Genomic DNA, 16,007 nt, shown 5'->3' with positions numbered 1-16,007 from the left:
TCATGCATTACCGCCACCTATATGCGACCCGGTGCGTGTGCTTCTTGAAAGCATAGATATTAACATATGTCTTGACGGGCAGGGTAGCAGTAGAGCAGTACAGACATTTGTTATTAAAATAACACATAGTTCTTCATAATTCCGCCAAACTTTATGCTGCTGCATGCAACTGATGCTGAGCAAAGACAGCCATTTCCGAGCAGCGCCTGGTTTGCATGATTGTTTCCGAGCTAGACTTATATAATAGTAATAATAATAATAGTATCATTAATATTAATAATAATAATAAGATAAATAAATAATAATCATTCATTTTCTTGTCGGCTTAGTCCGTTTATTAATCCGAGGTCGCCACAGCGGAATGAACCACCATCCTATCCAGCATGTTTTTCATAGTGGATGCCCTTCCAGCTGCAACCCATCTCTGGGAAACATCCACAAACACTCATTCACACACACACTTACACACTACGGACAATTTAGTATCTCATTCCTAGTACCTCATTTATTCAAAGGTAAACCATAATTAAAAATACACTGCGTTGCCGATGGGGGCAAGTGAAGTGACGTCATTATCAAAGAGGTCTATGACGTCTTTATTCTGTTTTTTTTTTTTTTTTTGCAATTTTAGATCACAGAGCTTACAAGGGCTATAACAACATTATATTAGCATCCAATCAAGAACAATATGAAAAGGAAAAGAAAAAAAAAAATATATATATATATATATATATATATATATATATTAGGGATGTAACGGTATTGTAAATACCGTCATACCGCAATATTAATTTTTTTCGATATTACCGAAGTCGCATGACTCGGTAAAACTATAGGTCTTCTGAGAAAATTTGCTCAGGCGAATGAAGCGAACGGGAGGTAGCTGAAACTTCATTTCCCATCAGCCCCGGCGTGGCCATAATCCTTTGCGGTCTGTTGTCGCTACAGATCCAGTAATGCGGAAATGGAGTGTGCTGCTAGTAGCGGAGATGAAAAAAAGATGGAAATGATCGAACCTAAAGCGGGTGTTGTCGCCACGCGCTTGCTGAATAGCGGTGCTGTCGCGCGCGTTCTGATCAGCTGTGTTGTGGCGCGCGTATTGTAAAGCGCCGAGGGGGGGTTGAGCGCGCATACTCAAGAGAGGTGTTATCGCGCACCTACTGAAGGGCTGGACTGGACAGAGGTTGTGTCGCGTCGCGGGGGCACTTTTGATCGTTTTGGAAGGGCATTTTCTATCCAAGACTAAAAAGGGCATGTGCACTGCACAGGTTGAGCCCTATGTGTGCACGTGCCTGCAAGTTGGGGAATACGACTTATAACAGTCATGGGGACTGCAGAAACACAGCACTGTTCAGATTGATGCAGACATTGACTTGTACCGCAAAGAGACCTCTATCTCACTCATGGTTTGTCCTCTCAAGTGGGGGAAAGACAATGCACAACGTTACCCCACTGCTGTCAACATGGGCCAAGTCATATCTCTCTTGTCCCAGAATCCTCAGTCCCAAATGAGAGGGGTTTTTTCTGTTGCAGGGGACATTGTAAATACCCAGAGATACCAGCTTACCAGATTACAGTTATATGATAATTTTCCTTTAAACCCATCTCTATCTAAGTGAGTGAGTGATTAAATGTTGAATGTGATGAGTTTTCAACACTACTAAATTGAAACTTTATTTTTTTACATGGTTTAATAATTTTTTGTTATTAAAATTGAAGTTCCTGTTTCAAAGCTAACAGATAGATGGCTAATTTGTATGTCATTGACACTTTTGGCACTTTTTTGGAGTATTTTCAAAAGTTTTTTTTTTTTCCTGTAAATGATTCAATAAATACCGTACCGTGACATTCATACCGAGGTATTACCGTACCGTGAAATTCTGATACCGTTACATCCCTAATATATATATATATATATATATATATATATATATATATATATATATAACTAAATTTAAGGCTTTAAAATAATTAACAGTTCTTTTTGCTTTGGTATTTTTTTGTTTCTTTTATCGTGCATACCATTTTAAATTAATACACTTGCATAAAGTAAATCATATCTCAAAGCTTTTACTGGCTTTTTTTCTCTCCCTTTTTGTCTCCCGATCTGGGCGATCGGCCGTTTTGCCAATGCAATTCGCCACTGACCAGGGCACACTACGTTAAATAAAACTTTACATATAATTGGGAAACTTCCTACTGGCTTATGTGATTACTGTCCAGTAGAAGAGTCGGTAGATCATATATTAAGTCAATGTCAGAAATATAATAATGAAAAAGAAATATTCAGGAAAATACAGTAGTAAACAATAGAAGCAAATCCAATACTCAGCTGAACAGGGAACTATAACTATTTAATATCACTTTTGAAGGAAACCGCGCTAATATATAGAATATAAATAGATATACCAATTGTATAATACTCATAGTCATTCTACAGTAGTAGGTGGCGGTAATGCATCTTAAAGTTGGATGCCACCCGCCGTAAAACAAGAAGGAGAAGAAGAAAAAGAAGACGAAGAAGAGGAAGAGATTTCATCCTCCAATGAAATGATCCGTTAGTTCAAGCACCCGCCCATCCAAAAAGAAAACTAGAGGCGGGCTTCTGTCGTAATGGCTTCACTTCAAGTTAACTTGACTGTTGATTTTAAGTGCAACATGTCTTTGTATTGATTGGGGTTTCGGCGCTATGTTTGTGTGAATTGGATTATCGAAATACGCTCAAAGAGGTAACTTTAGATGCTGCTTTTCTTCGCATGGTAAGTTTTCGCGATCAGATAACGACTGGCCAAAGAAGCACATCTTAGCACTGATAAAAGGAAGTTTCTGTTTAAATGACGTTTTAAAGTTACTTTATGGCACGATCGTTGTTTTTTTCCTCTTAACGTTAACAGTAAATGTAAACTGATAAAGACTGTATCCTAACTTTAATTCTGCAAGTGTTCATCGCGCATCGTTTATTGTAACGTCACGCTATTTGTGCCAAACAGCCTGTTTTGGCATATTTTGTTTTGTTATATGGCCGATTCACGTTGTAAGCCTGACTTTATTTGTTTAATTTTCTAATTTAATTACTTATTTGGTCTCTCCTTATGTGGTGAAGTCCCCGTGTCAGTGAGTATCAAAGATATGGAGAACACCCAAAACATTGAGGAGGAGCCTTTTCCTAGCTTTCTTTCAAATGCTTCGCTTGGGATGCCCATGGCCGCCTCCACCGTGGCTAAAATTAGACCGTCAATAGACAACAGGTGAGTGTCTATCCTAGCTTCCTTAGCAATGTTGTTTTTCTCAGTTCCTTCTTTATTAGAAAATATTAAGTATTATTAGTATTAATATGTTACTGAGAGAATCATTGAATTTGCATAATGTTGAGATAATTTTTTTTATTTAAATAAATATTTATCAACACAGCAATTGGTGAATCTTTTTTTAAAACTACTATTAAACAAAAATGCTGCTTAATGGTCCGTAGATAAGATGCAGATGTTCCTCTAAATGTTTAATGCCTGTCCAGGTGTGAAAAAATGTGACAGGAATCTGCCAGATCTGGGGCCCGTTTCAGAAAGTAGGATAAAGGTGCAGTAGGTGATCTTCCACAATGCTAACAGCTTAGCATAAATCTCTGAATCTCAGTCCCTCCCCTTTCATCTAAAGCCAGGCCTCCTGAAACACGAGCACCGCAAAATAACCCTCTCTCATGTGTTAAAAGCGACTAGTGCTTGTCCGGCGGCGTGCAAGCCAAACTGACATGCTATTTCAGAGCAAGTATTTAGAGCTGCATGATAAACAATATAGAGAGAGACAAGGCGGAATAGCTGTATTTACTTGTGTTTTGCTGTTAAAACTAATTAAAATCCACTACATCGATGCTGTAAAAGGTCCCTTATGAAACTGAAAGATTGATAAGACTATTTAATTGAAAGATTTTAGTGGATTAACAACACTTCTGTGAAGATATAACCCATTTTTAACAACAACATCTAACGTTACATCAGCTTTGCGTGAAGCTAAAACAGTTTTAAAACAGAACATTAACTGTCTAAGAGAAATCCTTCAGCCATGGTGTCATCCTTTCTCCAGCATGCAAAGGTAACTCCAATATTGATTTAGGTTTTTAAAAAGTTTTGATTCAGCAGGTTTTTACTGATCGCACACATGCTCTCTCTCGTGAATGCACGGCGGTCGGCAGAGCTGCGTACAAACGGCTGTGCAGTTGTTCAAATCTGCATTTGCTGACAGACAGATTGGGTTACTTATCAGAATTATGAGACATGTCAGTCCGACTATTTAATTGGATGAACATTTTTTTTGCTTTATGCCTTACTTAAAATATAAGAATACATATAAATATATTTAGATCATTTACTGTAATCATTACTATTAGACTGTGAAGAGACTTTCAACCAGCACAACAAAAAATGCTTCTGAAGACAATCAACTACTGCAGTAACTGAGTATTTTAACCCTAAAATGAGAGAAACTCTGGGTTTTTTCATTTCAAAATGGCAAGTTTTGAAAAAGCAGGGTAAGTCAAGCCTGTTTCTAAAGAGAGGTAACTTTAACCGTGGTAACTTACTCTGTGAGCCTAACCTGGTCAGGAGCAGGTTTTATTCTCTAAACTCTTTTTAAGAGTTTCTGTCTGTCTCCTCTCCTTTTTCAAAAGACGGAGCGGTATTTCTCGCCTTACGTTTCCACCCACCTATTTTAAAGCTCATTTTGAAGATGCACATAAAAATGATTGATTGAAACGTTTTGATGCACATAACTTTTGAAAAATTGCATAAAAAACATGCATAACTGAGTAGGATAATCTTTTATTCGATAGAAAAGATGTGCCTAAACTACGATGGAAACTTTTACTGAACAAATTACAGTATGTGCAAAAAAAAAAAGGTTTGTTATAAGAGATCATATGATGATGAAAATGTCTGCGAATAGACAAACCAGCAGGCTGAGTGCATTGTAATACATCTTAAATGTTGTTTTGGTCATTCAATGCCTAACCATTTTGGTATTGATGTTATTTTATTAAAAATGACCTCCAGAGCATCTGGAGCGTGTCGAGCGTCTGTTCTTCGCGTCTCATATGGCTTCAAACGCCCCCACGCGTTCATTGTGTATCAGGATTGTCTTCTGAGGCGCAAGTACATTTATTAAATAAAGAAAAGAGCAGGGCGATTTTGTTATCTTTGACACGTTGGATGGAAAAGTTGCTTTATTCGCACATCTTTGATATTCCTGTTTTGCGCAGAAATTTAATTAATATATTTGGATGGAAACCTAACTATTGCCTACATTTCAGTCACACAAAGAACGTTTCGTACGAGAATGGCTTGTCCATTTTCAATAAATAATAAGCTTAAATTCCCTGACCTTTGACATATACTTTAACTAGATTAATGGGATTATTATTCTTTCTAAAAGCTATTGTTTAGTTCTGCTTACTTTCTAAATGTCATATCAACCTCAATCACTTAATCAATTATAAAAGGCAGACACACAAGTGCACTTACAAATCTATTAAAACACTGATCAACAAGTATAAAAGTGGGAACGTGTGTAAAATTTATAAATGTCACACATATCATTACTTATTTAATTATACTTATTTAAATACTTTAAATTTAAAAATACGAATGAACTTGAGCAGCTGTTTTCCTATGCTAGCTGTTTTGCTGATGCAGCGGTGTTGCTTTTTAAAATATATCATATTTGCTATAACTTCGCATGAGCACATCAAGTTCAGCTGGAGAAAGAAATGGTGATCTCTTTTTTTTTTTAAGATGTTGCCATGGTCACTTGTAATATCTGCGCTATATTGATAATGCTTTTTTATAGTTGCAGTTTGTGCGCTTCACTCTGAGTTGATTGACCCAACTCTGATCCGCTATTCTGAAATGGAAAAATCTCTCTGTAAATCAACTCAGAGTTTAAGTTTAAACTCTGAGTTGGTTGAGCCTCCTTACTGAAACAGGCCCCTTATAGGAATCTGTCAAAACAGATGACTTTAATGTCAACTTGGATGAAAAAATATGCAGGTTGACTTATCCATTTATTTGCTCAGCAATCATATTTTTTGCCAGAATATAGGCTGATTTTTAGAGGTGTGAACCTATACTGGTCTCACGTTTCGCTTCGGTTACGATTATCATGCCTTCAGTTCAATTCGATATCTCGGTGCATCACGGTGCATTGACGATGCTTTCCATATACAGTGTTATATTTTAGCGGGGAGGCTATAACAAGCTGTCTGTATAAACACACAGACACACAGCACCACACTGTCTCTGATTCAAACACATACTGTACACAAACATAGACAGCACCAAAGAAACAAACACACACACACCTCGCAAAAGGGAGAGCTCGCGCTGAGCGGAGCAGAAAAACGAAAAAAAGAAGCACTTTTCCGACAGTCCCTTACTGAGAGCTCCTCTCAGCGCGAGCTCTCCCGGCTAAACACATATTGCGAGGGCTTAAACGGAGCAGTGCTCGTAATGTTGAGCGAAAAAAAACAAAAAAAACAACCTTAGATCTTTTTAGGGTAAGAGTTTTTTGAGTTATTGCAGTCTATAACTGAATGTGTGTCAGGAATATCGAAAACAAAACCAACTGAACCGCGCTCATTTCTGGCGCCCCTCTGGATATACAGCACCCTTAGCATTTGCCTATACTGCCTATGCCACGGGCCGGCCCTGAGTTGGCTGAGTGTTGTAAATACTCGCGCTCACCTCCCTCGCGACAGAGCGCATAGGAGATAAATGACGTCAGTACTAATAGTAATAACCGGTTATGATTATTACTGAACCGATACCTTATTGTCCGCGTCTGGTTCGCGGTGCACTGAAGAAACAATTAATTTTGACACCCCTACTGATTTTAGAGCTTCCCACAGATTTGTAACATAGAAAAATGTGGAAAAAGTGAAGCTCTTTGAATACTTTCCGGATGCACTGTAGTACATAATTTGATTAACGTCATTGGCACTGCTTATGTACTGCATCCATCCTAGCAATAGTGAGCGATCTCTTTGGCTCTGACACACACATAGGAACGGTGGGCAGGGAGAAGAAGCTCATAGTCATAAAAGTCACAGACACAAAAACAGCTACAAAGTCAAAACAGCTTAAACGTCCAATATACACTTAAAGGCTCCTACACACCGAGACGCTTCTCGTTTGCTTTTATCATCAGCGTTTTACGAGACGTTTTTCCGTATTCAAACCCAAACGATTTTCACTGGCGTCAACCAAAAGAGGATGCAAAATCACTCCTTGACGTTTGGTGGTGCTACACAACTTTAAGCTTCTGACACCCGCTTATAACAGAAGAAAAGGAGGAAAGTTCACATGCTTATTGTTAAAGTTACTGGTGACTCAAACAAGCATGAATGGTTCACACTAGAGATGCGCGGATGGGCTATTATTTCATCCGCAACCGCATCATAAAACTCATCATCCGTCCGCCATCCATCCGCACTAACATTTTTGACCAAATTTTAAAACCGCACCCGCCTGCCATCTGCTGACTGAGCTCTTTATTTGAATGGCTTATTCCTTTTTATTATTAAATGAATGTTTCTTTATTGATTATTAGAAAATAGAGAATGACTTTAATGACATGCAGTTAATTCAAACGTGCAAGTCAAATCCAGCATTAATTGACGCTTTGAAGTGACGCTAAACAATACGAGGACGTGTCTTTTCACTTGATTCGATTCCTCGGTCCTTGAGTTTTTTTTTTTTTTTTGCGTCTTTCCCTCGCGTCCTATAGGGGTGGAAAGATGAGGAAAGAAAGCAAGGGAAGGAAACGAGGATACACAAATAAGAAATGAGAAGCACCCTATAAAGCTCTCAGAATATTAGCAGTGAACTCCGTCTCCAATCGGTGCACAGGGACAAAAATAAATAAATAAATAGCCTAAATGAAACGCACTGTACTGTACATTTTTTTTTATTATAGTAGCCTAATAGAAAACGCATTTTGACACATCATTTCAACATTCAGACGAGAGCGCCTGGCCTCTAATGCGCCCTGCTGCACTGAAGGAGCGCTCGCTCGCAGCACTTGTTGCTGGAATGCATAGAATTCTCTTGGCAAGGTGCTGTAGACGTGGGAATGACTGCCTTGTTTCTCCCAAAAGGAAAGTAGATTTTCCTCTGCTGATCCGTCTATTCTTAATTTTGTAGAGGAATACTTCTGTACTTCATCCAGAATTAGTGTATCCGATTCCTCCTCTCATTCTGTGAAGTCAGTCCTAGGCTTTTTCGTTGGTGCGCCAGCTATGTGTACAAAAACAGTACAACCGCCCACCACCCGCCCGAATTTAATTCAAATATTATTTTTCGTCACGTCATCCGCCCGATCCGCGGTTAATCCGCGGATTCCGCGGCTGTAACCGCCATCCGCGCATCTCTAGTTCACACAGCAGCTCCAGCGATGAAGAAATGATTATTGTTCACAGAGCAATAGGCAGCTCCACGTTCATATCGCCTCTGGGCATCTTCTTCAATGTGCGCTCGCATTGACAGTTTTGTGCTTGAGTCCCTCCAAGTGCTGTTTACTGTAGCTTTAGCAGCTCCATGCACATGTATAGAAGTGCCGATCTGATTGGTGGAGAAGGTTTTGACGCGGCGCATCAAAACAAAAAAATGAGCATGCCGCTTTTGCGCCTGACGTTTTGCGCGTTGGTGTGCACGATCACATTGACGCCTTCATTTAGTCACGAGGCGTTAAACGTCGACAGAAAACCTGAGCAAAAAAACGTCTCTGTGTTGCCAGGCCTTAATGTTTAATAAATAATCTGATGGGTGTTTTGAGCTGAAACTTTACAGACACATTCTGGAAACACAAAAGGCTTAACTTAAATCTTGAAAAAGGGGTATAATAAGGCACCTTAAAGTCCATTTTGTCTCTTTCAGAGTAACTGATGTCCAAGCATCATATCTGGAGGAAGCACAGTCACGCATGCATTCTCAAGGATCTGATGGAAGCAAGGAAAAAATAGCTCTTAGTCTCAAGGAAGATTTGTAAGTATCACATTTTTTTTATATTTGTTTCACAAATCAGTTATCAATTGTTTAAAGTTACGGCGATTGGATGTGCTAATGCTTAAAGTGGAGAGAAAACAGAGGTAGGACATGCTTTGACTATTTATAGGGGCTTGGTCTTATGATGTACCATTGTTTTTATATGCATGTCAATTTAATAAATACTACTTCTGCTACAAAACAAACAAAAGATTATAATAAATCATTCAATTTAAGGCTGAAAGCTGCAAAGCAGTCATAATTAAATAGAAAATTAAGAGCAGGATTCTTGCGATGACCACTCGCGCAATACTGTTCTGTGTTATAAGCCGCATCAGTTTAAATTTAGTAAAGGCGATGGTGTGTACAGTATTAGATTGTACATTTAGCGGACATTTGCGCTGAACACGCAGTGAATGAAACGCATTGAGATTCTGTGTACTTTTCACTCTTCAGTCGTTTGCAATCCACACAGTCACAAAAGCTCCCCGTCATCTGACAGCGAAAAGTCTTGCGTGATTGACAGCTAATATATGAACCAATATAGCGGCAAGGAAGCACGTTTTTAGAAAGAAGAAAAAAAAAACAGGTCGCACTACAGCCATTATATGCAGTCGCACACATGCTCCCAAATATATTATGAGGTCGCATAGGTTAAATTTCAGGCGCATATGCGACCAAAATGGTCGCAATTTCGAGCCCTGATGATGTTCTCTTCTTTGAGAAATAACATTTCAAAATGTTATTACAGTGAATTAGTTTCTGAATCATCTGATGTTGCTAAGAGAAAATGCTAGATTAGTTAATTTAACGACTACATCATTGTGAATGATATCTGCAAGATCACATGTAGGTAATGAGCTGTCATTAAAGAGCCCATATAATACATGAAATAGGGTCATATTTTGGTTGTAAGGGTCCCCAACAACAGTCTAATATGCATGCAAGGTCAAAAAACACTTTCATGGTCCAGCGACTCCCGTATGAATCGTCCAGTGACTCATTTGTTCCCAAACCCCTCCTTAGCGCGAAGCTAATCTGCGCTGATTGGACCGATGACAGTCTGCTGCGATTGGTTGACACTAACTGCTTTCAGCCAGAGACAGAGCGAATAGCCAGCAGCTAATCAACAATATAGAAGTAGTCAGAGTGTATATACGCTCGATAGTGTAAGGCGTGGAGTTTAGCTGCCAGTGGATGAATGTAAATACAGACGACTAGCTATTTTATTGAGCAGAAACTCAAAACACACACATTACACTCCTCCACGGGAACGTAAACAAAGCAGCACGCGTCGCGTTTTTAACGTGGCTTTGCACACAATATGAGAATATAACAAGTTAACCTGAGACAGTACACACGGTTACAAGTAACAAATCACAACTAAATATATTTGCAAGCTAGAGTAAACGAGGCAACTTTAATCGCACGTACTTACACTTGAGAAATGGAGGAAGAAACCGATGCATGTCCTGACATGTCTTTACTGATCCTTCCTTTAACAAACGAAGTATTCTTTGTAGCATGTAGTTTCCAGAAGTTTCCTGTAGTTTCCAACTGCTTAAAGCTGGGCTTATGCTGAGGTTTCATCTTTGGGTAGAGACTCAATATATCCATCTGCAGTGACTTCAATCGACCTGCATGTTTGTGTGTGTGTGTGTGTGTGTGTGTTTGTGTGTGTGTGTGTGTGGGTATCTGTGTCAGAGGGCGGGGCCGCAGGTTTCAAATCTCCCGTGTTTGCGCGTGCACGTGAATAACTTGGTTTCGTTCGTACGTCATGGCGACTCGTTTGAAGCACTATGAGTCGACTCTTTTATAAATGAATCAACATGTTTAAACACTGTACTCTTACAGATTTAAGCCTTAGCTGGATATTTCACTTCACTTAGAGCTGTGTTACACACTACTTGGAGGGGCATTTTCAAAGACTCATAATATGGGCTCTTTAAGTGACACATTCGTAAAGGATTGCAGTAATTTACAGCAAAGAAGGAAGGTGAATTATCAGTTCTAATTACTGCAACATGGACACATCATAAGTTCCAAATTATTTGTATTATTATTTGTTATAAAACAATCTTAATTGTTTAATCGTTGTGGATGTGACTTCACTAAAGCCTCAAGGCTCTCTACATATGTCCCCTATAAATTGTTTACTGTTTATCATTATTTTATCAGCCATAGATGTTTGAAAACTGTTTTTCCTTTTTTTTTCTTATAGAGACAGTATAGATGAATTCATTGCTGCAAATCGATTCTCTGACCTGCTTGTCAATGTTAATTTTGATGAAACCGAATCTGCTGCTTTTACCAAATCATCATCATCTGGAGGGGCGGTTCCGCTTCTTGTATCAAATTCTGTTCCTCTTCGAACTACTGGTGTGTACCTTACTGTTTTCTTTTTAAGTCATTATTGTCAAATAATATCTTGTTTAATATATTATTGTATAGGACAGTATAATTTCTTTCATTAGACCTCATGTGATCTTCTGTCATTCTCTCAATTTGCAGACAAAGACACAATGGCAGCTGAGGTACCACGTTATTCATATTTATTGACGCATTTTACTCTACAGTGTGTTTCTGTCCATACCATGGTTGTTCTGTTTGTTTTTTCATAGGCCACTGTGTTCCAAGTGATATTGGAGGAAGAAGACGGCGAAGAAACCGACAGTGAGAAGTGCAGTGATAGTTTCTCCAGCTTTCTGGCCAATGAGAAACTTATGTCTTTAGATAGCATGAACAGTGATATGACAGGTTGGTTGAAGCATTTTACAGCAAAATAAAGTAAATTGTTATTTGCTGTGATTTGTTTTTAAAACCAAGCAATAATTTAATCCTCAAACCTTCCTTGAATACTTTTAAACCAAAGAAATAAGCATTATTCAGAGTGGTAAAATAAAAGTGAAAGCCACTTACAAATGAGGATAAAATAAGAACTTTACATCTTGGTTTAGTGTTTAATAGGAGGATGTTTTTAGTTTTTTTTTAAAGAAGAAAATACAAAATATTCACCTCAAGGGTCATGAAAAGCACTGCTATTGTAAGGTTAAATCAGAAGTCAATAAACGGGGCACGGCAGGTACCATATGGGTCAAATCAAATGGAATTAATATACTGGACTGGACAATACAATTATTGCGTTTCCAATGTCATACCACAGTGACCGGGCCAAATGGGTCTTACTCGGGGCCAGCGGCCAGTCTTCAGAGTACCCACGTGGTCTTAAAAGCATTAAAAAAGTCTTAAATTTGATCATCTCAAATTAAGGCCTTAATAGCCTTGAAGTTGGTATAAAAAGTTTTGGATTTTGTTACAAAGGTCTTAATTTTATTCATTTATTTTTGCCTTTCCTAGGATTAAGTTCATACCGTAACAAAATTAACTGTTACTAATGTAGGCTAATTAAAAGTTCATGCAGCCTAGTTTGTCTGCTAAAATGGGCAAGTGTTTAATCCGTACGAATTTCATAATCGATTTGTTGTGACACGGAGACGTTTGATTAAAAAAAAACAATATGTTAAACAATATGATTAGACATTAATAAAAGTGAGCCATTGCTCTATATTTTTAATTTCTTATTTTAAATTATCTTCTATTGGTCTCACGCAATCACCCGATGGGATTTCGCAGGTAAGAATTCACTAAGCTTGAACTTTCGAATGCAGTGAAATGCGAAAATTGTTGCACCTGCTGTTTCTAGTCTGCCGCATTCACATGCCAATGAATGGAAGTCTAAGTAGCGAAAAGTGCAATGTGTTCACGGCTTTATAATAGAAGTAGTTTTACCTACTATTACTAGTTTGAGACACTTAAGACTATCTAAAGTTAGTTTGACAAATATATGTATATTGGAATGGAGGTTAGTTGTTTTCCCTTCTTTTCTTTTCTTGGCCAAAAACATGCTCTCACATTATGAGTGCTGTGTAAGCATCATCTATTTTACATAGATATGAAAATAAATTGGAAACTATTGCATGTTTTATGATATGCTGGAATAAATGTAAACGTTTTTTGTGATTTACCACCTATATGTAGACATTACATCAAACATTAGGTCATGAAAATTGACTTTAAAGTCCTGGAAAAGTAAGAAAAAGATAAGAGGATAAAAAAGCTTCTTCACACTGTTTTGTTTCATTTAAGTAGCAGTCACTTATATGGTTTTCTCTTTTAACCACACCAGTTTGAAGCAGTCTGGATAGCATGGGGTTTAAAGGGATCTAGTTCTAAAGCAAGGTAAGGCATTGTAGCTTTTCTTATTTTAAAGAACTGTTTGTCACTTAGATGATGACATTGACGTCACCCAACTCCATGATGAGGAACTGGAACTGTACTTCAACAAGTTAATACCCCCTGTAATGCAGAGAGGCAGAGTAGAAGGACAAGAAATCTCTGTAGTAGGTTATATTTTGCTGTTTATGTACAAAAGCTTATGATTTGTTGTTGTTAATATTATAAATTGTAATATTACACTACGTTTCTGTTGTAGGAGTTGCCTTCCAGTTCATCCCAACACAACTCCACTGAGTCAGAAAGGAACTGGCAAAGTTTGCAGGTTGACTTCAACAAAGTATGAGCTGATCTTCTTAATCAAATCAGTGAAACATTTACTTTAATGCATGCTGCTTGTGTGTACAAATTTATGTGCAAAATATTGTGAATATGAGTTTATTTTTATATGGAGTTTTGCAGCATTTCTAATATGTACTGAATATCTCAGTCGTCTGAATATTTTGCTTTTGTTACACTACAGAGGAATACTCACATGGCTGATGTTCGCCTGGCAGCTACAGGTATGGATTCCAGTCCTGTAAGTGAACAAGTGGATACAGATGATGAATTGGAGACTTATCAGGACCATGGCAGGGAAAGATTTGGTTGCACCTCTAGACAACAGGTTAGTCTTTGGTCCTACTCACTCTCTGTGCTTGTGCGCCGATTTCCTCTGCTCGTGCACAAAACTTCTTGCACGCCCCCTCAAATATAAGCCGCTTCAAGAGCGCGCAGATCTTCATGTGTGATCTCAATCAAACGCTGCAGGTTGCGATTTAATGCGTTTATGTAACGAGTATGTCTCCAGTATTTATTAGATTTGCTAGGAATGTTTATGAATGTCTCCAATAGACCTACAGAGTAGCATTAATGCATCCTGAAGTTAAGTGAAACGGCTATACGTCGTGTTTGCTGGCCTCACGCATCACGCACCTGTCAGCCAGCACGTCACCTTAAAGGGTAAACAAATGACGCACAGTTCTACTATGGTTACAGAAAAGTTTGCGCTATTATAGTTCACTTATCCTTTATTACGTTTTGGTGCAATTATTACCCACTATTAAAAAAATTTAATGTTTTGAATGAGAAGCTGTAATACAGCCGGGATGAATTTTGGTGTGGCGCCCTGCCATAGAAGAATGAATGTGGCGGAAACCATGCTACTACTTGTATTATATTGTTTTTTTTTTTGTTTTTTTTTTGCATTTTATTTGTATTTGATCAGGTTTGGGAGGGCCATCTGCCCCATTTTCGACCAGGATTGGAAGGTGGGAGTTCTGATGATGATTTGCCAGCTGGAGGGGAGAACACAAAGACCAGCACAGGTATTGAGGGTTACTGCCCAGCAGAGGAGCAAATCATCAGCTTGCCTTTTACTGGTAAATGGAAGTTGATTAAAAAATGGTATGTCATAAAAAAGAAGAAAAAAAGTAAATATCTTAATGTGTTTATCTGTGGTGTAAGGAAATGGAGCAAGAAGCGAAGAAGAAAATGGTGGCATATCTGTTGCTTCATTGCTACCCACCGCCATCCAGAGCACCGGTGATGTGCTTCGTGGTCTAGGGATTGTCGGTGGAAGTGGAGAGAACAGAGACGATGATCAGATTCAGTCTCTGCTGACCAGATCAGGCATGGTTAATAGCCAGGTAAAGTCAGTGGCAGTTGATTTATCAACACTAAATTCCTTCCTTCCAAGCTTTAAACCAGGGATCACCAAACTTGTTCCTGGAAGGCCGGTGTCTTGCAGATTTTAGCTCCAACCCTAATTAAACACACCTGAACAGCTAATCAAGATCTTATATGCATACTTGAAACACTCAGGCAGGTGTGTTGAAGCAAGTTGAAACTAAACCCTGCAGGGACACAGGCCCTCCAGGACTGAGATTGGTGACCCCTGCTTTAACAGTTCAACAACAGAAAACTCACAAAAGGTTTTATTTATACTTGAGTTAGAAATTATAATTTTATGAGGTCATAGTTTATGGATGTCAAAGTCTCTTAAATTAAAATGCTTAACAAAGTGTATTAAAGAGGACCTCTATGATTCAGAGTTTGCATAAAATCATTTTTTTTTTTAAATCTTTGCTTAACAGAAGGCAGAAACTGGCTCTCAGCTATGTAGTTGAGCTAAAGGCTAATAAATGTAACCCAGCACAATCTTCAGTCTTCCGTTCACAGCATTCCACCAAGAAACACAGGACCCTGCTGTAGGTATAGCTGCAGGTCCTGATGGTATTCACCCAAGAGTTTTGAAAACGTGTGCTGATCATCTGGGTTTTCTTCTCCATATTGATTTTTTTTGTCATAATCAAAATACCTATCATGTTGAAGACATCATGTATTGTTTCTATTCATGGTGTTAATAATTTGAGACCCATTGTTTTAACATTACATATAATGAAATGCTTAGAAACGATCATTCTCAGTCATTTAAGTACACAGGTGTCCGCTTACAGAAAGCATGTAGGAGTAGATGATGCCCGGCTTTCAATATTAAGCAATAATTATAGTCATTTGGAAACAACAGTTAGTTGTCAAAATTATGTATATTTATATTTTTCTTGCGCTTTTATTAGAATTTAAACACGTTTTGTTGATAAATTTTTATTATACACAGAACAGCTATACGATTGGTTTTGGATTATCTTTTAAATCGACCCCAACTTGTTAGGTTAGGTGTCAAATTGTCTGACATGATAATGA

General features: G+C 38.2%; 1 protein-coding gene across 29 annotated transcripts in view; it reads left to right on the top strand.

Moving 5' to 3' along the window:
* The first annotated feature begins 2,560 nt into the window (after positions 1–2,560).
* The window catches only part of cep192 (centrosomal protein 192), a 164,265-nt gene continuing 150,818 nt past the window's right edge, over positions 2,561–16,007 (top strand). For 8 of the 29 annotated variants that reach the window (XR_015510918.1, XR_015510916.1, XM_087286559.1 and 5 more), the window contains exons 1-11: positions 2,561–2,759; positions 3,104–3,248; positions 8,922–9,029; positions 11,251–11,408; positions 11,541–11,563; positions 11,651–11,786; positions 13,317–13,429; positions 13,522–13,602; positions 13,786–13,929; positions 14,530–14,683; positions 14,769–14,950. Coding sequence is in view for 24 of the 29 variants with exons in the window: in XM_087286559.1 (XP_087142685.1) it covers positions 3,130–3,248; positions 8,922–9,029; positions 11,251–11,408; positions 11,541–11,563; positions 11,651–11,786; positions 13,317–13,429; positions 13,522–13,602; positions 13,786–13,929; positions 14,530–14,683; positions 14,769–14,950 (1,218 nt within the window). In the remaining 5 variants the exon portion in view is untranslated. The remainder of the gene's footprint in view (positions 2,760–3,103; positions 3,249–8,921; positions 9,030–11,250; positions 11,409–11,540; positions 11,564–11,650; positions 11,787–13,316; positions 13,430–13,521; positions 13,603–13,785; positions 13,930–14,529; positions 14,684–14,768; positions 14,951–16,007) is intronic. The other 21 variants (XR_015510921.1, XM_087286573.1, XM_087286571.1 and 18 more) reach the window with 3 other exon arrangements.

The sequence above is a fragment of the Danio rerio genome, chromosome 16 (genome assembly GCF_052040795.2).
Source record: "Danio rerio strain M-AB ecotype USA chromosome 16, GRCz13ab, whole genome shotgun sequence".
In the NCBI taxonomy this organism is placed as follows: Eukaryota; Metazoa; Chordata; class Actinopteri; order Cypriniformes; family Danionidae; genus Danio; species Danio rerio.
Note: the sequence above shows the minus strand (reverse complement) of the source record. Positions and strands in the feature narration are given on the sequence as shown.